At 44.0% G+C, this 24,596-nt stretch overlaps 1 protein-coding gene across 1 annotated transcript in view; it reads right to left on the minus strand.

Annotated features, from left to right (window-relative positions):
* cwc22 (CWC22 spliceosome associated protein homolog) overlaps positions 1-24,596 on the minus strand; it is a 118,769-nt gene that overhangs the window by 55,866 nt on the left and 38,307 nt on the right. Inside the window, exons 2-4 of the mRNA XM_069935864.1 lie at positions 12,736-16,055; positions 6,598-6,782; positions 2,515-2,582 (exon numbers count right to left, since the gene is read on the minus strand). Of these exons, the coding sequence (XP_069791965.1) occupies positions 2,515-2,582; positions 6,598-6,782; positions 12,736-16,055 (3,573 nt within the window). The remainder of the gene's footprint in view (positions 1-2,514; positions 2,583-6,597; positions 6,783-12,735; positions 16,056-24,596) is intronic.

A 24,596-nucleotide genomic window follows, 5' to 3' on the forward strand; every position in this document is an offset into this window, starting at 1 on the left:
AAAATCTTGCCTCTCAAATCCCATTTGAATCTTTCCTCTCTCAACGTCAACCTACGCTCTCTCGCTTTAGACTCCCCTACTGTTGCATAATTGTACTTCTTCACCTTAAATTTCCCTCTTCAATCTTGGATATCCCTATCTGATCGCTCCTCAGCCTCTAAGTGAAAAGCTCTTGTCTATCCAGCCAGTCCTTGTAACTCAAGCTGTGCCCCATATTTTTGAATCTTTTCTTCATCCTGTCCAGCTCGATGATTTCCTTCCAATAGTAGGTAGGCAATGTGAATAGCACACAATGCCTCAAGAGTGGTCTCACCAACGTCTTGTATAGCTGCAACATAATGTTCCAATGCTTGCATCGGTCCTGACTGAGAAGGGAAAGCATGCCAAATGCATTTTTCACCTTCCAGTTCTACCTGTATTTCCACTTAGAGAACTATGCACTTGCACCCAAGGTTTCTCTGTTCTAAAACACTTTCTGAAGCCCTCTCATTTACCATCTACAGTACACCCTCATCAACAAAATGCAACACGTGGTATCTGTCCGGGTTAAATTCAATTGGCCATCATTCCAAATTGATATAGATGCTTTTGCATTCTCAAATAACACTTTTTTTTAAATGGACCAATATTGGAATCATCCACAAACCTAACGAAGCCAACAACGCTTTCAAATTGTTAATAAACATGACCCAGCTTTGATCCCTGCTGCATAATCTGAAAATCAACCCTTCACTACCACCCATTTAACACCTCCCACCATGCTAATTGTGTATCCAATTGGTTTACCCTGAATTACAGGTAATCAAACCTTCTAGGCCAGCCAACATTACAGGATCTTGAAAAGTTAACTAAGGTCCATGAAGACAACGTTAAGCGCTCAGCCCTCGATCATTTTAAAAAAAATTCATTGCAATTCCCAAAGACAAAATTTCCCATGCACTGAGGCATGGGAACCATCCTTAATCAGCCCTAGCCTTTCCAAATACAGACAAAAACCCCTCCAGTAAGTTTACCACCACTTACGTTAGGCTCCCCTGCCTGTGGTTCGGCGACTTGTCCTTGTAGCCCTTTTTAAATACTGAAGAAATGAAAATCCATAAGGATTAATGCAAGAGATATCAAATAAAAATTTGACACTGGTTAATCATATTTGCATGCTGTACATGTGCATCACAAAAATGCATGAAATCTAGGGAAAATATCTATCAATTTAAGGCAAGCATAGGTAATTAAAGAACGACTTATAAAAGTTATGGTGAATGGCAGCACAGTAATGCAACAATAATGCTGCTGCTTCACAACTCCAGGGAGCGATGGTTCAATCCTGACCTTGGATGTGCATTTTCGACACAATGGTTTGGTGCTTTCCAAGTGCTCTGATTTCCTCCCCCGTATCTCAGATGCGCTGTTAGATTTGTTGACTACTGCAAATTACTCCTTTGTGTAGGATTAGTTTTTAAAAAAATCAAAGGACAATTAATGGATGAGAAAAGAAAAAGTTGCAGATGCAAGGGGAAATAAGAGTGGAAATTTTGTCTGCTCCCCGGGAGCAGGAGTAGATCAGATAGAATTAATGTCCTCCTTTCTGTGTCACTTTATATGCAAGTACAGGTGCCAAACCTTTTATCCGGAATTGTTGGGGCCAGACACGTGCCATTGTTCGAAATCTTAAAGATTGCAGAATCATTTTGATTTCTGACCCATTAAGACCGCCTGAGTCGCACAGCCATCTCCTCCCCCTTCCAGAGTCATGCTACTGTCTCTCTCCCCCTCACCTGTCCACCTTTCATACTGCCACCTCTCTACCCCTGCCCAACTACATCCTGCTGCCATCTCTCCCCCCTCGCCTGCCTGAGCCACATGCCGTCTCTCCCCCCACCCCCTCGCCTCCCAGAGTCATGCTGCTATCTCTCCCCCTCACCTGACCGAGTCGTGCTGCCGTTTCTTTCTCTCTTCCCTCCTCCCCCGCTGTACCACCACCAGGAAAACAGCCCCTTTCTAGGTTCCCCAGTGCTGGCGCTGCTCCAGTGGTTTCAGCTGTGTGGGGGAGTTATGGTAGTGACGACGGCCACTGAGCCGCCGCCAGGCTGACTGAAAGGGCCGCGACACTGGGCAGACAAGGAATAGGTGATTCAGAGGCATTTATAAAGTAGCGGATCACAACGGTATACACGGGATCATGTTTGGTGCCAAACTCCATCTTTGATGAGCAGATGTCATCTAGCCAAAAGAATGCCAGCTTTTGAAGGTGCTGGTTTTCGGAATTCCAGATAGGTTAGGCACCTGTAGTAATCATCATGGTTTAAATTAAAAGCATTATTGGTTCAATAGTTTAAGTTCCGATGCTATTGGAAGGCATTTAAACCAGCAGAAATACGCAAGTGTGAATATGATTGAGTTTTCTTTTCTAATTACCGGCTTGTGGAAACTAAATCAGCCATTTGAACTCGGGTACTATGAAGTGGTTTTGGTTAACTGGTGTAATCCTAAATAACTTATAAAGTACACCTTTACCTGTGCTCAGGAGAAGAACTCCTTTGATGTGGACTGTGGCTGCTGACTGTCTCCTGGTTTGAGTTGAGCTGAGAAAATTAAAAATATATTAAAATCATACAAGCAGCTAAACAAATTAGCCATCTTTCCCTGACGTGAATTTAGGCACCTCTCAAAAGTAACTTGATCAGCTGAACTCAGTTTCTTCCCAAGTAAATCACAAAAATCTGTTGACAAAGTGGTTGAAGTAAAAACACAAAATGCTGGAGAAACTCAGTGTCCTTTATGTAGCAATGGTAAAAATATATAATTGACGCTTTGGGCTTGAGCCCTTCATCATGGTATAGAAAGATTTTGGCAGGCATCCGAACAAAGGATGGGAGGCAAAGGTAGAGAACGGAAGGAGGGACAGCAGCGATCGGGGGAGGACAGAGGTGGGTGGGTGGATGGAGAATGGAGGGGGAAAACTGGAAAAACTGGAAAGGGGGGGAGGGGGAAAAAAGGCGAGCAGGTTAGGAGAAAGCAGAGAAATCGATGTTACTGCCATCTGGCTGGAGAGTGCCCTGACGGAAAATAAGGTGTTGTTCCTCCAATCTGTAGGTGGTCAGGGTGGAATAGTATACAAGGCCATGGAGAGACATGCGACTCAGAATTGAAATGGTTGGCTACTGAAAGGTCTCTGTTGTAGCAGAGGTGCTCGGCGAAGAAAGCTCCCAATTTGCGACTGGTCTCTCGGATGTGGAGAAGGCCACAAAGGGAGCATTGGATGCAGTAAATCAGTCCTGTGAATATACGAGTGAAGTGCTGCTTCACTTGAAAGGTCTGTTTGGGGCCCTGGTCCGAGGTGAGGGAGGAGGTGTGGGCATGTGTTGCACCCCCTACGGCCATAGGGGAAGGTGCAGGGATAGGGAAGGATCAGTGCATGAGGGAAATCACTGAGTGAGCGGTCCCTACATATTAGGCAGAGAGGGGAGAAGAAGGGAAAATATATCTGATGGTGGTATCCTGTAGTCGTCAGAAATTCCGGCAGATTATGTGCTGGATGTGAAGGCTGGTGCGGTGGTAGGTGAAGATGAGGGGGGAAGATAAGGAGGAGACGCGGGTGAGGGCTGAGTTGATGGTAGTGGAGGGGAAGCCACGTTTGTGGAAGAAGGCAGACATTTCAGATGATCTGGGCTGGAAGGCCTCATCTTGGGAACAGTTGGAGCATAGAGAGAAATTGAGAGAAGATGATGGAATCCTTGCAGGGGACAGGGTGTGAGGAAGTGTAGTCAAGATAGTCGTGGGAGTTAGAGGGCTTGTAATATGTCGGTGGAAATCTTGTCTCCCAAGATGGAGACAGAGATCCAGGAAGGGGAGTGTTGTCGGAGATGGACCATGTGAGTTTGAGATCAGGGTGGAAGTTGGCCAAGAAGTGGATGAAATTGACAAGCTCATCATGGATGCATGAGGCAGCCCTAATATACACATCAATATATCAGAGGAAGAGTCTTCCTCATAACAGGTTCCCCTTGTCCTCACCGATCGGACCACCAGCCTCCACATCCAACACTTCTCCTCTGGCATTTCCATAACCTACTATATGATCCCACCATTAATCACATATTTTCCTCTCTGCCTTCTGCAGGGACTGCTCCCTCCGTGATTACCTTGTCCATTCCTCCCTCCCCACCAATCAACCCCTTTCTACTTAACCCTTTGACCATAGAAGATGCTCCACTTGCACCCACATTTGCTCCCTCACCACCATTTGGGGCCTCAAACTGTCCTTCCAAGTGAAGCAACATTTCACTTGTGAATCTGCAGGGGTCGGCTACTGCATTCCGTGCTCCTGCTGTGGTCGCCACATCGGAGACTGAGCGCAGACTGGTAGATCACTTAGTTGAGCACTTCAGCTCTGTCCACTGCAATAGCGTAGATCTCCCAGTGGCTACCAATTTCAATTCTTCATCCCATTCCCTTGTCTGTCCATGGTCTCATGCACTGCCAGACTGAGACCAACTGCAAACTGGTGGAACAACTCATCTTCCGAATGGGCAACCTCCAACCAGATGCCATTAATATAGACCTCTCTGGCTTTTGTAAATCCCACCCCCCTCATTTCTTCACCTGTCGCCTTCCCCCAACTCTATCCCTTTTTCCCCATCTCCTTTTACATAGACATAATCAATTCTCACCTCTCCCCTTATCATATCCAATTAACACCTTTTGTTGATCTGGACCTCCCCCAGCCACCAAGATTTCCTTTTTTTTTTTGCTCATTCTGCTTATTCTTTGCTGATCCTTCGAAGAAGGGCTGAGACCCGTACGTCAGCAACAAACCTTTGTCTCCCATGGATGCTGAAAGACCAGCTGAGTTCCTCCCAGCATTTCAATGATTTTTTTACTACAATCACAGCGTCTGCACTTTTGTGTTTCACCTAGAATCACCCGCCCAAGGAAAAAGAACGATCATTCACCTTATCCGACCCCATCATGATTTTACACACCTTAGCCCCCCCAAAACACCAGGAAACAATGACTTAGCCTATCTCCATAACTCAGGCCCTAGTAATAGCCTGATGAATTTCTTCTGCACTTTTTACTTAACTTAATAACATCTTTCCGATATCAGCGCAACCAGAATTGCATGCAGTTCTCCAACTGAGGAGTCATCAATAACTTGCACAACTTTTGTACTCAAAACCTTGCTCACCATAGACAAGCATGCCAAATATTTTCTGTCATCAATATTTTTGTCATCACTTTCATGGAACAATACACCCCGCTTTACGAAAGTAGAGCATTCCAATAAAACCATTCATAAGCCAAAATGGCATAAAGCGAAGATCTATTCACTACGATTGAAGATTATTTTTGTAAAAGGAAAAACCCATTCAAATTTATTTTCGGACGGCAAACGTATTTCTTCGTAAAAGCGAATTTGCGTAAAGCGAGTGTTCGTAAAGCAGGGTGTACCTGTATTCCAATGTCTCTCTCTCCCTTTTGTAATACACTCCAGAGTTCTGCCATTTTCTGTGCAAATGCTGCTCTGGTCTGATTTTTATATTCTTCCTCAGTCTACAATGCCACTAGTTTTTTGTCAACTGCAAAATTACTAACCAGACTAATTATATTATCATTTAAATCTTTCATTTCAATTACAAACCACTGTAGATGTAACCCCGGCTCCTAAGGAACAACACTGATCACAGAATTCCAGTTAGATCAGCAAACCTCCTCTACTACCTTCTGTCTCCTTCGACACTAATCAGCAAATCTCTTTGGATTCCATGTGATCTAATCCTCCATACCAGCCTACCTTGGCGGACATTTTTAAAGGCCTAGTTACAGTCTAAACAGTCATCCACTGCCCTGCTCTCATCGATTCTGTTCCTGACTTTTTCCAAAAAATGCTTGTCCAAATGCTGGTAGATCCTGTCCCTGATTTAGTGATGGAAGTGAAAAAGGAGAAAAAAAAAATGATAGAACAATGGTATCAATGAGATCTTGTTCCATGGAACAAGGATGTTCAGCTCTGTATGAATCCCTCATTGAAATCACCAACAATGAATAGCTCGACTTTGGGATGTACAACTCATGGACTCACTGCTGGTGGTCCTACTAGTCCTCTTCCCTTCCAGAATGCAATAAAGACATCAGCGTCGTAGGACAATCATGAATTTGGTATTGACCATTTATTAATGATGATTCAGGCTGACATGCTAGTGGAAACCACTGAATATGGCAATGCCATTCTTTAACTAGAGTTTCAGAACAAGTCTGTGGTTCACATACATGTTCAAGTTTGCATGGTACACAAATTGGAGTTGCTGTTCATTATCATCCCACTGTACTGAGTTCAGTTGCAGTATCAAGAATTACTACTTCCCCATTTACTCTCAACTGGCTGCCCTTTTGATTTAACTTGCAACAGCACAGCATGGTCAGGTCACTCACTAGCCTGACCTTTCGGATAATTGCTGTGTGGTTCAGGGAACGCCAAACAATAGTAAGGATATAGAAACCTTATGACACTCAACTAGCATAACTGAACTTCTACAATAAAACATGATGTAAATTTATTGCCTTAAAGCACTTACGTTAACTGATAAATGCTCGTACCTGTATCTGCACCACACTGCTTTTCATCTTTTGGACAGCTGTACCACTGCTGGCCGCACTCTCCTCACTGTCCGAGCTACTTGACATCTCTCCATCTCCAATCCTCACAGGATTCTCCAAATGATCGTGGGCTTCACTGGGAAGGACTGCTTCACTTTCCTCCCGAAGAGGAGCCATTTCTATGCCTGACCAAAATTTTACAAATCACAACCATGTTTTTACATCATACTTTTAATTGCTTTAATCTGGAAGCTAAATCTTCAGACTCAAGCTCTTTGAATCATCAAGTAAAAATAGACATTTATTCAAAATAAACCGTAAAACATTCTTAGAAAATATCAATGTGATAATTTTACAATCTCAGCAAATATTTTTCAAAATATGTTATGATCAATAACTCTCTTTATAGAGCTTCCTGAAGTATACTCCAATCTTTCCATCAAATATTGCATCACCAAACAAAGAAAGAGTGCAAAATAAAAGACTATATGCAACACTATGTCTTAGATAATTCTGTAATCTTCTATCAGGTCGCCCCTCAGCCTCTGGCACCCCTTTAATCTCATACTTTCATGTATAACTTCCTCAAATCTTTACTAAGTAAATGCTTCTGTACCTTTCTTAAGAGTTCCCTTGCAGAAAACTATGTTAACACACTCTTGGCTTTCCACTTGATCACTCATCGGCACACACCCATGGTAATTTGAAGACACCTGCTTAGGCTGTGCCATCAGCAAACCTGCCACAAACCTCAATCAGATGGTTATGGCTCAGTGTGGAATTAATCTCCGAGTTAATGCAAGGACTGGAGTAAATGATCTATCTGCTTTATATTGAAATATAAGGCAGCCTGGCCTGCGTGAAAAGTATGAGCCTTGTGGAGAACAAGCAGTGGCTATTCAATAGATCAATCAACTGCATCCTTTGGTCTGCAGGATGCTACAGGGTACCAATCTAAAAAGTCAACAATTCCTTCTCCCTTAGGGATACTACTCAAGCAGAGTTCCTCCAACAGTTTACTTCTCTATCTTGCATTTTTATTCTCTTGCACTTCACCTCACGCTGCGATACTAAAAGAATGCTCTGTTGCACAACCTTCCAGAAAAAGGTAGTTGTTGGAGATCATGCTCTGGCGAAACTCAGACACAAAGCAACGTGTTACCCTTTACTTCCTAATGGATACCGTGTGACCTGCTGAGTTTCTCCACTGTGTTTATGTATTGCACTCTATACCAACATCTGCAGGAATTGGCGAAAGAGGATGAAGAGATGAAGGAGCTTTATGGTGCCATCTGCGAAGCTGACCTGCGACATGATGGCTACGTGATTGGAGCTTGCGACTTCAACCATGCCAACCTGAAAGCTGTTCAACAGCATGTGAATTTTTCTGCCAGAGGATAACTCCCTAAATTGAGGGTACACTAACATCCCTGGTGCATACAAGGCTGCCCCTCACCACCATCTTGAATATTCGGACCACATATCTGTCCTGCTAACCCCAGCATATAGATCAATAGAAAAATAAACTAACAGTTTGTAGGGAAATCAGGACGTGACTGGGGGTGGGGGGGAGTCACAGCAGGACTACAGGCCTCTATGAGAGGAAGGTGTTCCTGTTTCAGGAAGGTGGCCACTTAACAATGACTTGGTAAACATCGACAAGTACACAAACTCAATGAGTGACTACATGAGCAAGTGCACCGAGAATATCACACCAATCCAATGCTGCACAATCAGGGCTAACAAGAAACCGTAGTTGGATGCAGATGTCTGTGCACTTCTCAGAACTCAAGAGGCAGCCATCAATGCACGGAGCAAGTCAGCACTAAGATTAGCCAGGGCTGAACTCTCCCATGGAATTCGAAAGGCATCCATGGACACTGGGAACATGAGGCACATGGAATCAAAGCATATCAGGCCAGGCTGCTGTTCATTGACTTCAGCTTGGCATTTAACGCAAAAAGACCATGTCATAGGGGCAGAAATAGGCTGTTCAGCCGAGACTACCATTTAATCATGAGCTGATCCATTTTCCCCCTCAGCCTCAATGCCCAGCCTTCTATCCATAATCTTTGATGCCCTGGCTAATCAAGAACCGACTAATCTCAACAAGCCAAGAGCATTTCATTTCTGGAATCATCCTTGTGAACCTCCTCTGAACCCTCTCCATTGTCAGCACACCCTTCCTTAAATCAGGAGCCTCTAAGCTATGCACGTGTGCGCACACGCTTTGCAACCAGCGCACAAAGGAAATCAAGGTGCACACAAAAAGTTAGTGACCGAAAATACTGTGGTGACATAATACTGTAACACTTGTATTATATTAAAACATGCCAATACAGTTTTATTAACCTTGTACCAAAATTTACTTGAAACTATTTCAAGTTTACATTTGCTCAAGCCCTCAGTGCGCACATACTTTTGTCACGGGGACGGGGACGGGGGGGATGGGGGGGGCGGGGGGGGGGGGAGGAGAAAAAAAATGGCACAGCATAAGATTTTTGTGCAGAGTGAGGTCTAAATTTTAGAGGGAATATTGATTTAGGATCCCAAATTGCTCATTAAACTGCAAGTAATATCCCACCAGTGCCTTAGAAAGCCTCAGCATCACATCCTTGCTCTTGTATTCTATTCCTTGAAATGAATGGCAGCATTGCATTTATCTTCTTCACCACGGACTCAAACTGTGTTTATCTTCAGGGCATCCTGCATGAGGACTCCCAGGTCCCTTTGCACCTGGGAATTTTCAATTTTCTCCCCATTTAGAAAGTAATCTATTAATTTATTTCTTCTGCCAAAGTGCACAACCATGCACTTTTTGACGCTGTATTTCTGCCCATTCTCCGAATCGAAGTCCTTCTTCTACCCATTTCCTCAGCACCACCTGCTCCTTCATGTACCTTTGAATCATCTGCAAACTTAGCTACAAAGCCATTCATTCCATAATCCAAATCATTCATCTACACCATGAAAAGAAACGGCCCCAACACCGACCCCTGTGGAACTAGGATATGATCCCTGTATTCCAACTCTTTGCTTCCTGTGAATCAGCCAATGCTCTTCACGCACTAGCATATTTCCTCTTCTACCATGGGCTCTTATCTTGTTAAGTAAGTAGCCTCTCGTGTGGCCCCTTGTCAAAGGCCTTCTGAAAATCCAAATACACACATCCACTGCATTGCCTTTGTCCAGCTTGGTTGCCACTTCCTCAAAGAATTTCAATAGGTATGTCAAGCATGATTTTTCCTCAAGGAAACCTCATCTTGTCATGCATCTCTAAGTATCCATAAACTCATCCTTGACAGTTGAGTCCAACATCACTGATCTCAGGCTGACCAGTCTCTAATTTCCCTTCTGCTGCCTCCCTCCTTTTTGTAATAGGGTGGTGACATTTTTGATTTTCTGGTTCTTCGGTTCCATACCAGAATCTATTGATTCCTGAAAGTTCATCACCAATGCCTCCACAATCTCTACCGCTACTTCTTTTAAAACACGAGGGTGCAGTCCATTTGGTACAGGAGACTTATCCACCCTTAGACCATTCAACTTTGAGCACTTTCTTCCCAGAAATAGTAACTGCATTCACTCCCCTTCACTGACAGATACTCTTCAACATCTGGAACTTAACTTCTGCAACTTTTTTTTATAAAACTTGCCAATCCTCTATTTTCCCACTAATTTTTGCTCTCATTTGCTTTTATGATGGCTTTGTCTTCCCTAGTCAGCAGCGGTTATGAAATTTTTCCACTTGAATCATTTTTTTTAGCTATTTACTTATACTGCACCTTCCTCATTTCTTGCAGAAACTCCATCCATTGCTACTACTGATGCTCCTTCAAATATACTTTGACCTGTTTCTCTCTCATGCCATAGTCATTCACTTTACTCCACTTTCTCCTTGTTAAATCTCAAATTGAATTGATCATGATCACTGCCCCCAATGGTTCCTTTACTCTGAGCTCATTGGCATTCGACAAATACTCTCTTGAAAACCAACCTGGTTTCCCCAATCCACTTGCACGTTAAAATCCCCCCATTGTCCTTATGTTAGGCTTTTCCTATTTGTTGTCAACATCCCAGCTACTGGTTGGAGGTCTGTATATAACTGTAAACAGTGTCTTTTTACCCCTGCTATTTTGTAAATGAACAATGATTCTATATCTTCTGATCTAATGTCCCTTCTTTCTAATGATTTAATGTTATATGTTACCAACAGAGCCTCTGCTTACCTGTCTATTCTTTCAACACACTGTATCCTTGGACATTCAGCTCCCAATGACATCCAAGTTTTAGCCATGACTCCTTGATGGCCACAACATTATACCTAGCGTACAATCATACCCAGAGGCTAGTCAAGAAACCGTCCTCACTGAGACTCAACATCTTTCTCTGTAACTGGGTTCTGGACTTCCTAACAGAAAGACCACTGTCTGTCCTGGTTGGCAGTAGAATGTTGACCCTCATTACACTGAACACTGGTGCACCCCAGAACACAGTGCTTAGCCACTCCGCTCCACGCTGCAGACCCATGACTACTACGCCAGATCCAGCTCCAATTGAGTCATCTAGTTTCCAGGTGACATGCCTTATCAACAAACTTGATTCACAATATACAAAGAAGAGGTTGAAAATTTCATGAAATGGTCAAAGAAGATCAACCCAAGACTCAACGTGGACAAGGCAAAGGGGAAGATTGTGGACTTCAGGAGGACCAGAGATGACAACCCATAGTGGGCATTAATAACTTGGTAGAGGAGAGAGTGGTGCTCTCCACTTAAGATGTAACCATTCCTGGACACAACATCTCCTCCCTTGTCAGGAAGGCACAACAGTGACTGCACTTCCTTAGAAGGCTGAGACAGGCAATGCCATCAGCCACCATTATGGTCCATTTTCTGCAGAAGCTCTATCAAGAGTGTCCTGGCCGGCTGCATCGGATCATCTGCAGGTCTACAAATGTGACAAAGAGGACCACTGGGGTCTCCCTCCCCCACATTGATGTGATTTACTGCCATCATAGTTTATAGAGAGCTCGCAAAAATCTCCCTACATCCCACACACAGCATCCTGCAGCAACTGTTGTTCGAAAAGAAATACAGAAGTATTCGAGCCAGATGTATCAGGCTGAGGAGCAGCTTCTTCCTATAGACAGTGGGACTGCTCAACAGCTAAAACAACTCCCCATAATTCTACTATTTATTTTTAATATAGTATATGTATATAAGACACATACGTAGGTCCTGTGTCTCTGTATAGTTTGTTCGTGCATTATGCCTTTATGTGTGTTTGCACCATCAACTGAAGAACATTTTTTTGTTGGGTTTACTGTCACAATTAGATTATAAATAAACTTGAATTCAATGTTTCCAATGTTTAATTTCAAACAACAAAGCTTTCAGAGTCAACGAAAAGTTCAAAGTGCAGTTACAATTTAACACATTTCCAAATAAAACAGCCATTCACAATTAATACTTCAAACAGATGTGTAAATGCCATGAATGTTAAATACAAAGAGTCAAATGTCCAAAGCAGATCCTGTGGCTTATAACATTTAAATACAAATGGCTAAATTAGTGGTTCTCAACCTTTTTCTTTCCACTCATAGACCACTTGAACTATGCCATCAGTGCTCTGTGATGAGTGAGGGATTGCTTAAGGTGGTCTGTGAGTAGGAAGGGAAGGTTGAGAACCTCTGCTCGAGACACAATTGTTACTGAAATATTTTCCTTGAGAAAAATTGTCATTAGCCCATTTCCTTTGGAGTTACGAAACCATGCACATAATGAGCCAATTAGGTATGATTAAAACCGTGGTTTACAAACTTTTTCTTTCCATTCACATACCACCTTAAGCAATCCCTTACTAATCACAGAGCACCGATGGCATAGGGAACACTTAAAGTGGTAAGTGAATGGAAAGAAAAAGGCTGAAAACCACTGGGTTAAATGATTTCATTTTTTAATTGATTCCTGAAGGATAACATTTACTTTATTTACATGGTGCCAAAATAAGTTCTATCTAGATGTCTCGTGCACAATTAATGCTGAAAATGTAAAAGCAAATTTGAGCCGATTACTTCTGGGGAATAAATTTTCAGTAAGCGTAAGGTACTCAATTATATATCCAAAGTAACTATACCTGACTTGTCCCTTGACTTTTTGCTCTCTTTATCTTGTTCTTTGGGTGAAGACGACCGAGAACGACTTGACAGCTTTCTTAAACTCGAAACCGGACTGCACGACTTGGATTTTATCTTACGAGGTGGTGCACCAGGACTCTCAGATCTGGATCCAAAACCATCTCTCCTCTCAGAGGAAGATGATCGTTGCCTCTTTCTCCGAGGATACTTTGGTTCTTTTCCATCGTTGCTTTCTAAAATGGGGCTCTGTGGTCTTTGACTGGATATATGTGGACTTTGGACACTTGAATTTTCCACTTCAGAGCTTTCAACAGTTTGCAGATCCTTGTCACCTGTTGAATCAGATGACAAAGTACTGTCAGGTTCTTTATTTTCAGGACTTACTTTTTGACAGATCCTTTCATCTATTTGTTCAGCATCTGACAAAGATATTCTACTGGGTGTTACCCGAACTGGGGAAGATTCTGATGTGTCAGATTCATGTTTTTTCCCACTGGAAGATACTCCATCAGGACTTTGTATTTCCTTTTCTGGTAATTGATTTCTGCAAACTCCATCACACGAAGTTGGGAACTGGGATTGTTCTTGCAAAGGACTATGACTCCGAATAGGGATTTTTCCAGAACTATCTGCAGGGCAAAGCATACTTTTTTCAACTGAACTCTGAAAATGTTCAATCTCTTCTTCTTTACCAACAGGGCTTGCTCTCCTACTGTTAGCAATTGCAGGAGTTGGCGATGTCTCTGAAATAGATCCTTTCTTTTGAAGACCACGAAGTGATGCCATCTGCTCTGAATCAGAGCAAGGCTGATCATTTGTATCTTCTTCACTGGATGAAGATGAGGATGATGAAGAAGATGAGGAACTGGTAGAGGAAGAGGATGATGAAGAAGAAGAAGAGGAAGATGATGTGCTGGATGATCTTTGCCTGGAAATTTTCGAAGAATTTCTACTATCTTTTTTACTTTTCTCTGCATCAAGAACATTAATTTTTGATTCTTTGTTGTTCATATTTTCAGGTAAATCTTTCCCAGAACTTGTAGAAGAATGAGTTAGAGTTCTATTGCTTGTAGAATGTATGGTCTCAGCCCAATTTTCTTTACCTTGATCAGGACTTGGCTCTTGACTGGATTCTTCCTGGTCCGCATGTGTTTTACTTTCTTCCAGACAATCTGGTTGCAGCATAATGCTTTTCTGAAAATCAGAAATTTCATTATGTGTTGATATGGGACTTTCTGTCTGTGATTTCAGTGTTTCTATTGTACTTGAAGATGGTGAAACATCAGGTTGTTGTTGTGGTGTAAGAGGAATACGTTCACGATCATCACCTCTACTTCTGGTTGAGAGACTTGGGGAGTCTTGATTTGTACTTTCAGGACTGATATTTCGGGAATATTCTCCAACAGAGCTCACTGTGGGCTGTTTTCTATCTGTTGGCGATTTGACACTTGGCTCATGACTGTCTGGACTTTCAGAAGTATTTCCCCTTCCTTGAGTCACAATGCATTCTTCTTTCCTTCTTGATTCAGATTCTTCTATTTTGTTACTTTTTTGGGATTTGACCCTTTCATTTGAAGAATGGGAATCAGGACTCTTGGAACTTTTATCTTCCTTGTGAGGACTACAAGATGAACTCCTTGATCTTCGATGTTGACCATCTCTTGCTTTCTCCTTTGAATCAAGTCTTGACTTTGAAGGACTGCAACTTCTTGAGTGTGCTCGATACGTACTTTCTTCTACCTGCAAACTTCGTCTGTTACTGAATGAATCATTTTCCTTCGACATTCTCCTGCCCCGGCTCTCCGGACTCCTCCTGCCCCGGCTCTCTGGACTCCTGCCCCGGCTCTCCGGACTCCTCCTGCCCCGGCTCTCCGGACTCCTCCTGCCCCGGCTCTCCGGACTCCTCCTGCCCCGGCTCTCCGGACTCCTCCTGCCCCGGCTCTCCGGACTCCTCCTGCCCCGGCTCTCCGGACTCCTCCTGCCCCGGCTCTCCGGACTCCTCCTGCCCCGGCTCTCCGGACTCCTCCTGCCCCGGCTCTCCGGACTCCTCCTGCCCCGGGTCTCCGGACTCCTCCTGCCCCGGGTCTCCGGACTCCTCCTGCCCCGGCTTTCTGGACTCCTCCTGCCCCGGCTCTCCGGACTCCTCCTGCCCCGGCTCTCCGGACTCCTCCTGCCCCTGGTCTCCGGACTCCTCCTGCCCCGGCTCTCCGGACTCCTCCTGCCCCGGCTCTCCGGACTCCTCCTGCCCCGGCTCTCCGGACTCCTCCTGCCCCTGGTCTCCGGACTCCTCCTGCCCCGGGTCTCCGGACTCCTCCTGCCCCGGGTCTCCGGACTCCTCCTGCCCCGGGTCTCCGGACTCCTCCTGCCCCGGGTCTCCGGACTCCTCCTGCCCCGGGTCTCCGGACTCCTCCTGCCCCTGCTCTCCGGACTCCTCCTGCCTCTGATCTCCGGACTCCTCCTGCCCCTGCTCTCCGGACTCCTCCTGCCCCTGCTCTCCGGACTCCTCCTGCCCCTGGTCTCCGGACTCCTCCTGCCCCGGCTCTCCGGACTCCTCCTGCCCCGGCTCTCCGGACTCCTCCTGCCCCGGCTCTCCGGACTCCTCCTGCCCCGGCTCTCCGGACTCCTCCTGCCCCTGCTCTCCGGACTCCTCCTGCCCCTGCTCTCCGGACTTCTTTTGTGGCTATCAGCCTTTTCTGATCTATGGCTATATTTTGAAGTAGTCGCCTCTTTCCTTGATGACCGGCGAGGGCTTCTGGAACTGGACCTGTACTCCCTTCTTTGTGGTCTGGGAGAAGAGCTATTAGATTTTTGTCGGTGTCTTCTGCTCTTGTCATCCCCAATTTTGCTCCTTGAATCTGGACTATATCTTTGCCTAATATCCTCTTGAGGACTTTGACTTCTTGAAAGTTCTTTCCAAGTATATTCTGGAGAATGATGTCTTCTGTCACTGTCTGGCCTTCTTTCCTTTGACCTGCTTGATCGCTTGATATCTGAACGCCTTTCTTCTCTGATGGCTGGCTTTTCATCCCTTCTGTCTCGATCGGATGACCTCATTCGGTGGTCCCCATGCGAGGAGGTTTTCTCTCTCCTATCTGTGAGTCTTTCCTCTTTTCTCCTACTGGTATTCCTTGGTGATCTGCCTCCTTTTTCCTTCAGACTTGAAGAGGAACTCCCACTACTGCTTCCGGAACTCCCGCTGCCGCTGCTGCTACTCGTACTGCTACTTCCACTTGAATTGCTTGAACTGCTGCTGGATGAGCTGGAATCACTCTCACTGCTGCTGCTGGATGAGCTGGAATCACTATCACTGCTGCTATCCCTGTAAAGAGCAAAGAATAATTTGAGAAATCAGAGATAACCCCCACTGAATATCAAATTTGACTGATTTTCCATTTTGGTCACTATTGATTGCAAACATTCAAACATACAATTAAGCTCATTTAACTTTGCCTCAAAAAACAAGCCTTAATCCAAGCAATGCCATTTTCAACTTCTCCTAAACCTTTTTGAAGCCTTTTCGAATGTGGCAAATTGCTTCATAAAGCCACGACTTCAAGCCTGAGCAGCAGTCTAAAGGTGCGTTGTAGAAATACCATTCTATCTCCTTAAACTATACCAGCATTGATATTCAGTTTTGTCAGTTTTTCTCTCTTAAAAATATCACATGGACATCACTGGCAACACCGCGCGCCTCCTATCCATCCCTAACCACCACAAATTGAAAAAGAAACACAATTGGTGTGTGGAAGTCACATACAGCTAAACCAAATCAAAACAAACAATATTACCTGAAGGATTATGGTGAAACAGACTGGATTTATGGCACATCTACAGTACTGAGTCTGCTATTTTAGTGCCAGCCTCTCTTTTTCAGATATGTTTTTTAAACTATATTTTACAAGTACCCACATTTCTCATTCTCTTTCTGCCCAACTCCCTGGAGCCTCATACAGATCTTCCATCTGTTTCGGGGACTAGACTCGCGGATAGTAGGCCCTAACCACCTGCTAACGGCAACTTCCCAAGCCCCACCAGAGCACTTGCAGACGACGGAGTTCATCTGTCCGCTGTTGCTGACGTCCCAGGCCTCACCAGAGCACCCAATTCTGTGACCTAACCCACGGATATGACTCACACGTCGACCTAGTTGCGGGAACTGACTACTTATCAACTCCAAGGCTCATCTGGAAGCAGTCATCCTTCTAGAAAATGGGACACATGCACTGGTCTGCAGGCGAGATTGAAACAACATGGTTTCATCTTCCCATTTCCCTCCCATACTTCTGAGAAACATTAAAGCCACTGGAAACAAGCTGGATGAACTTAAAGCAAGACTTGCCTTTCGAAGAGAACAAGGACTGCTGTGTGCTCTGTTTCACTGAAACATGGCTCACACCTTCCACTCCAGACCGTGTCCTCAGGAGGCAAAAGACTGAGGTGTCCATTTCCTTATTGATAGTGCTATCATGAGCACCTGCACCCAGGGCCTGCAGTACTTGACTGAAGAGCTTGCTTAACCCTCACCCTAACCCTACACGGACAACAGTCTACATCCCACCTCAGACAAAATGTAAAATTAGCACTACATGAAATATTCCCTTCCATCAACGACCTCGAAATGAAGCATCTGGAAAGTTTTTCAATACCTGTGACTTCAGCCAACCAAAGAATTGCTACTAAAATTCCATCAGCGTATTTCCTATTCCACCAGAGACCTCAACACTATCCGTCACCTGCCACACAATACGCTGACAGTTCAATCCCACTCCTGGACCCATGACTGAGGTAAGGGGGGGAAAAATTGTTCCCCTCAGATTTTCAAATTGTGGAACTCACTTTCACAAGTTGTTGAGGCCAGTTCATCCAATGTATTCAAAAGAAAGTTGGATGAAGCCCTCCATACCCTTAATACCTAAAGGGATCAAGGGTATGGAGATAAAGCAGCAACAGGATATTGAGGTTGCATGACCTGCCATGATCTTATTGAATAGTGGTGCAGGATTGAAGGGCTGCATGGCCTACTCCTGTAGTTATATTCTGAGTCCTTGGACGTTCTTTGAGCCTGCGTAAACCAGGATTGTTCACAGATATCTTTAATCTCTTGTTGCTGCACTAAGTAGTACACCCGTGCTTAAAAAATAGCCACCATTATTCTGGTACAAAGAGGAATGTAATGATGGTCTAAATAACTGGTGGACAGTGGCTCTGACATCCACCATCACTGAGTACTTCAAGAGGCCGATCATGGTTCACATTAACTCAGATTCTCAGCCAGCCTTGTCTCACTCCAATTTACCTATTGTGACAACAGGTGCACTGCACATGCCATCTTCCTGACCCCAAAGAGGGAAAAGGTCATTCTTCTATACACATCGACCACGTCGAAGTGGAGTTTGCAGGAAGCTTCAAATTTCTACGCATAAACATCGCCGGAGACCCATCTTGGTCTATTCAAGTTGTTGTGTTGGCCAAGAAAGTGCCTCTACTCTGTGAGGCCTGTGGATATTTGTCATATCACCTGTCTCTCTCAACAACTTCTACAGATAAAGGAACATTGTTAACACAACTCAGACTATTACACAAATCTCCTCCCTTGCCATCACCTACATCTTTACTTCCCTCTGCTTGGAAAAGACTCATTTCACTCTTCACCCTCCTCCCAGAGGGAAGAAGATTCACACGTGTGATCACAGGCAACCAGATTAAAGCAGTTTCTTTTCCACTGTCGGCAAACAGTGAATGAATCTCACATGAATCTCAATGTTGCCTTTATTCTGTACTAACTGATCTCTCTCTAACTTTGCACTTTGTTGATTTTACTTACTGTACTATGTATGGAATGAGTTGGACTGCTCACAAAACAAACTTTCTCACCACATGTGACAATAAACATGAACTTGTATTAAGATACAGAAGGCCATTCAATTTGTTGTGTCCATGTCAGTTCCTATTCTCCCACATAATTTTTCAATATTTTTCTCTTACATATGCCCATTACCAACTCCTTCCCTCCATTTCCTGTTCACACTCTTCTTCTACCCATTGCATTAAGCAATTTACAGTCGCCAAATAACCCAAGTAGTACATCTTTGCCATGTGGAAGAAAACCCAAGTGCTCATACAGCCAACATACAAACTGCACACTTAAAGCACTGGAGATCATAATTGAACCTGGATTCATTTGACTCGCAACACCGCAGTGCTGGTACACTACCCTGATTCAAGTCTGTGGATGCTCATTCAGTAACTTAACATTACCATCACTGTATAGATAATGAGCAATTTTTGTTTTTAGTATAGACGGAGATGTTAAAAAGCTACTGAATTGAAAATAATCTGAATTAAATTCTACAGCATTAAAATAAAAAAGTAAAAACTCACCATCCCTTTTGCTTGAAGTTTAAAACTTTACAGATCCTCACCTATTACAGTACCAGCATAAATATTGGTCGGCTGGACTTCACACTACAGAACACTGTAGAAAAATCAGATTTACTGCAACACTGGAACTGGCTCCAGAATCTAACCATTTTCTATAACCAGGGGCATAATGCAACAAATGAAAATTTTGCAGCAAAGTCTATCCAAACTCACTAGCTACTTAAAGTGTACAAAAAACACAACATATTTATAGTACAGATTCCATCCATTGCCCAAAGGAAAATACCAGGAGACATCTCTACAAAGTAAGGGAGGAAAGTTTAAGGGAGATATCGGAGGTAGTTTTTTTTTTAAATAAAGAGACTTGTGGATGCCTGGAATGCCTAGCCAGGGATGGTGGTTGAGGCTGAAACATTTGGGGCATTTAAGAGATTCTTAGACAGGCACACAGATGAAAGGAAAATCGAGGATCACAAGGTAGGAAGGGTTAAGATTTTCAATTTATTTATTTATTTTGGTGGGAATATATATAGATTGGCACAACTTCGAGGGCCAAAGGGCCTGTTTGTACAGTGCTGTAATTCGAGGTTCATTAAATGAATGTTATGTGATGTAATTCAATTATACAAATATCGCAAGTGCAATGATCAAACCTTCAGTGAACATTTGTTTTCCCTTGAACTGCAAGATACAAGGACTTCTCTTGAACAAAACTAGACAACTGCAGTTGCACAAGAACAGAATCCAATAGAAAAATGAATGCTTTTGTTGAAATGTTCAAGATGTCAACAGGGGTCACATTTAATGCACAATTTTTCATTATATACTGAAAAAGGTCACAGATATAAAAACAAATAGATTGTGCAAACGTGTTTCAGAGGATGATCACACCACTTTTCATAATCATCTGACATTCAAAAAAATGTACCTCCAAAGTGGAGGCCTTGGGTTAAAAACTAGCTGCTTTTTCACTGGCACATTGTCCCAGGAATTAACTGGGACAGGGTCCAGTGGAAAAACGGTCAGCACACCAGCTTCAAGAGTTGGGATCTTATGATGAAATTGTACAAAGCATTGGTGAGGCCAAATTTGGAATACTCTGAGCAGTTTTGGTCACCAAATTATAGGAAGGATATAAACAAAATAGAGAGAGCGCAGAGAAGGTTCATGAGAATGTTGACAGGATGTCAGGGTTTGAGTTACAGAGAAAGGTTGAGCAGCCTGGGGCTTTTTTCTCTGGAGCGTAGAAGATTGAGGGGGGATTTGATGGAGGTGTTCAAGATTTTAAAAGGGACAGAGAGAGTCAACGTGGATAGGCTTTTTCAATTAAGAGTGGGGGATATTCAAACCAGAGGCCATGGTTTGAGATTGAAGGGGGAAAATTATAAGGGGAACATGAGGGGAAATTTCTTCACGCAAAGGGTGGTTGGGATGTGGAATAAGCTTCCGGCGGAGGTGGTTGAAGCAGGGACATTATTTACATTTAAGGAAAGATGGATAATTACATGGAGGGGAGAGGATTAGAGGGTATGGACCAGGTGCTGGTCAGTGGGACGAGGAGGGTGGGGATTTGTTCCGGCATGGTCTAGTAGTGCCAAACTGGCCTGTTCTGTGCTATATATCGTAATATGGTTAACATCATTTCACGCCGGGTATTGACAGCCTCTACCCCTACTTATAACCCCAGCATTTGCTGGTGTGCCAATTAAACCAGTGGAAAAGAGACAGCAGAAAGTCACCCGTTTCCAGTTGAAGATAGAACACTCCAATCCCCAGGAATGAGTGTGTTCAGTGAAAAAGCAGTCATTGTCCCAGTTAAGGTGGCCACTGGAAAGAGCAAACAGCTTCCTATCCCAGGACACTGCACGACCAATTAACTGGGATGTCAGTGGAAAAGGGGCTACTGACAATGAACCAGGTACCTCAGCTCTGGCACTGGGATTAGGCCATGCATCATTCTCCCAGCTGTATCTCTGAAGAAAAATTAATCCACGCTCCTATTCATTCAACTGCTTGGCTGAGTCCAAGTTATCAATTCCAAAAACACAAGGAAAAAAATAACACTAAAACTCAAATGTTATTAAAAACAGATTTTGAGGTGGTATCATTTTCAAAAACATTCTCTTGTCAAAAACTCCTGAGTCAAAGCAACCTTTTGGTGAATTTCCTCAAAAAACAGTGACTGTGACAATGAATTAATGCAAATTTGACTCAATGGTCAAATGAGGCATAAATAGCCCCTTTCACACTTGCAATTGGTCCCAGGAATTAACCACCAATCGGTCTTTAACATGCTGTGTGAAAGCAAAATCAGATCAACGCCTGCATCAGATGACGTCATCTCATGCCAGGGATTGACAGCCTCAAACCCTAGTCCAATCCCCGGAGTCTGCAGATGATGGCGTTGCAATCAGGCAAGTGTGAAACGGGTAATTGCATTGTGGGATTGAAATTACCCCAGTTTTTGGGGAAGTGCAGGAATGTGAAGGAAGAAAAAATTAAAATCAAGGTATAAACTTTGCCGTAGGAAAATCGCAGTGGGGGGAGAGAGGGTGAAATAAATAGCAATGATAGACAATTTTTAAACAGCGTGGGAAAGATGGTAGTGCTGTAGCGCACAATTTATAAAGACCGTGGGAAAAGCAATGGCGGAGCTCACTTCCCAGGATGCCGTGCAGTAGAGAAATCCCTCCATAACTGCTCTGTTGCTGCAGCCGGGCATACAGCCTTTTTTCTGCTGCAGTGAATTCTGGAAGAGCAGGTCTGCCATCATTTTTTACCCCACGATATTGATATTGTGTGTGATAGTATTTTCAATTTTCTCACATAAAAATTGTCCACTATTGCTATTTATGGCTAGCACTTTTCCACAGTCCCTTATGAAGGTTTACATAGGTCGGCACAACAAGAGCTGAAGAGCTCATGCTGTGCTAGACATAAAGCTTAATTATGTTATAGTTAGGCATGATTAATTTTGTTGAAATATAAGATCACAATACATTGATGAGGATTTAGGGCAGGTTCACCATCACTCGATGTGTCATGACATCATCAGTAGAGGGTAGAACAGTCCTAACCTCGGGGACGGCTCCTTGTAAATGTGAAAGCATTCAGTGTCCCAGTTAGGAGTGGTCAAGTGTGAAAAGTCAAATCCCTATTCCTATCCGAGGACACTGAACAGCCAATTTAATAGGATGCAAGTGTGAAAGGAGCTAATATTACATGCCCCAATATCAGCCAAGTTTAAAGCAATGAAGGAATGCTCCACAGTAGCATTAAAACTACTTCATCATTCATACAATTACTATTTATGATACTTTGCAATAAACAAATTAGTTACTAAATTTGATTATGAAACCAGCATCACAAATTCAAGTCATTCATTGGGTGGGCAACATTTCAATTCACAAAGAAGCTCCAGTCTGCAGTCTGCATTTGTAATTTTCTTCACTTGGCTGCAAACATCAATTTTAAAAAATTAGCTTCCATGAAAAGGTGGGTGATACATACCACTATCTTCTCTATTACAAAAATATTGTTCTCCTTGAAGAATAAATTATTGCCCACTCCAGTTGCCACAACTGAAAATATCAAATAGTATCCAATGTAAATCCACAATCTACCAATGTGTAAACAGCATTAGCTGAAATTATTCTTCACAATGTACGTTGGTTCGCCAAAGTGAGATCCCATCCGCGCATGCACAGCCATTACATCCGATGACTTGTGAGGAGCAGCATGTGTCTTTGGTGCGGGAGCAAAAGTGCTGAATCAGTGGAGAATTGCAGTAGAGCGATCCCAAAAAAGCACTAAATTAGTGGGCCTGCAGGAGCAGAGCCCTGAGGGAGATCACAGGAGTGCGATCCACAAAATGGAATCAAACCCCCAATTGAGCCCTCCAGAGGAGGGGAGCGGTACAAATTCTATAACTGCCGGCAGAGGGTCCCGCGTCCCGATGCAGGGCTGGGGCAAAGGCAGAGCGGCAAGAGCCTGAGGATGAAGGCCTCCAGGAAGACCCCCTGTAGCGCTTCGTTAGCGCCAAAAATCCAGCAGGCCTGCCGGAGTGCTGTGTCCCAGCTGAGAAGCAGCAAGGTCGATCTACCTCCGTTGGGGGTGGGATCAGGCAACAGAGATCTACCTTCGCTGAAGGTGGGGTCCAAGTCTGGTTGCACGGGCTTGGCTTTGTGGAAACCAGGGCCTCAAAAAGCTAGCAGGGATATCATTATGCCGCTGCAAGAGGTGAGCTGCATGAGATAATTGGACCTCAGTGTATCAAGTGAGGGGGAGTACCCTGAACAAGAGCAGGTAGGACCTGAGCCAAACTTAACGCGTCGTGTAGCAAAGCTGCCCACTCGACGGGCAATAGTCAGAAAAAGCCCGAAGGGTGTGATCTCTGCACGACGGGCACCCACTCAATCATCCCGAGAGTAAGACCTACCAGAGAGCAGAGGCCTTGACCAGCAACAAAATTGTAAGCCGTCTGGACAAATTGGAGGAACTGGTGACGGCCATGGTGAGTAAGTTTCCTACGCCATCAGGGCAGGGAGAGGACATTTATGATTATACATGGGAAGAAGATGAAGGGCCAGATATGGAGGCCGAGTCACCCAAATTCCCATACACTGCTCAAGCCAGTCAGGAGGAGAACATACCGGCTATTCCCTTTAAGTTTGCAGTACCAAAGGGTATCGGCCAGCAGCTAGAGGATGATATTGTGGGGTCTATAACATATATGGTGTTGAATGCTTTTCAGGAGATGGTACTAGAAGAATCCATCAAAAAGTACCCCTGCCCTGTTAACTGCCCTCTGTTGGAGGTGCCTAAGGTAAACCCCTCAATATGGGATAATTTGAAGGGCAAAAGGCATGAAATTGCAAAGACAACAGGGGTCACTGGTTAATGGTATTACGTCATTCACACAAATGCTCTCACACGATTTATTGGAGACCCAACAAGACGCTCTAGGGTTGTTATCCCATGCAAACTATGAACTGAATGCCTTCAAGAAGGAGCTGATCAAATCCAAACTAAATGTAAGATATGCTCATTGGTGCAGACCATCTAACCCTGTAACGAAATTTCTACCTGGTGATCATCACAGCAAACAGGTGAAAGATTTGAATGAGCAGCGGCTGGCGCGGTCAGAGGTTCGAGAGCACAGGCAAGAGAACCTGTTATGTTTCACCCCATCGCAGGTATGCAGGGGAATTTAAGTGGGTTATCCGAGGCGGTTTCCCGCTCCAAGCGGCTACAGCCAGCAGTTCTTTTTTAGGGCAACGCCCTCCATGGAGACAGCGGCAGAATTTTCCCGCTCAAGGTACTTCGCAGAGATGGGCCCAGAATGCACCAGCCCACAGACTAGGCGAGTTGAGGATTTACAGTTGAATACTCTTGATAATTACAAGGCTTTAAAGGTTGGTGGTCAATTAACGCTATTCTAGAATAGATGGTGTAATATTACCACTGATGTTTCTATTCG

Source organism: Narcine bancroftii, chromosome 4 (assembly GCF_036971445.1).
Source record: "Narcine bancroftii isolate sNarBan1 chromosome 4, sNarBan1.hap1, whole genome shotgun sequence".
Classification (NCBI taxonomy): Eukaryota; Metazoa; Chordata; class Chondrichthyes; order Torpediniformes; family Narcinidae; genus Narcine; species Narcine bancroftii.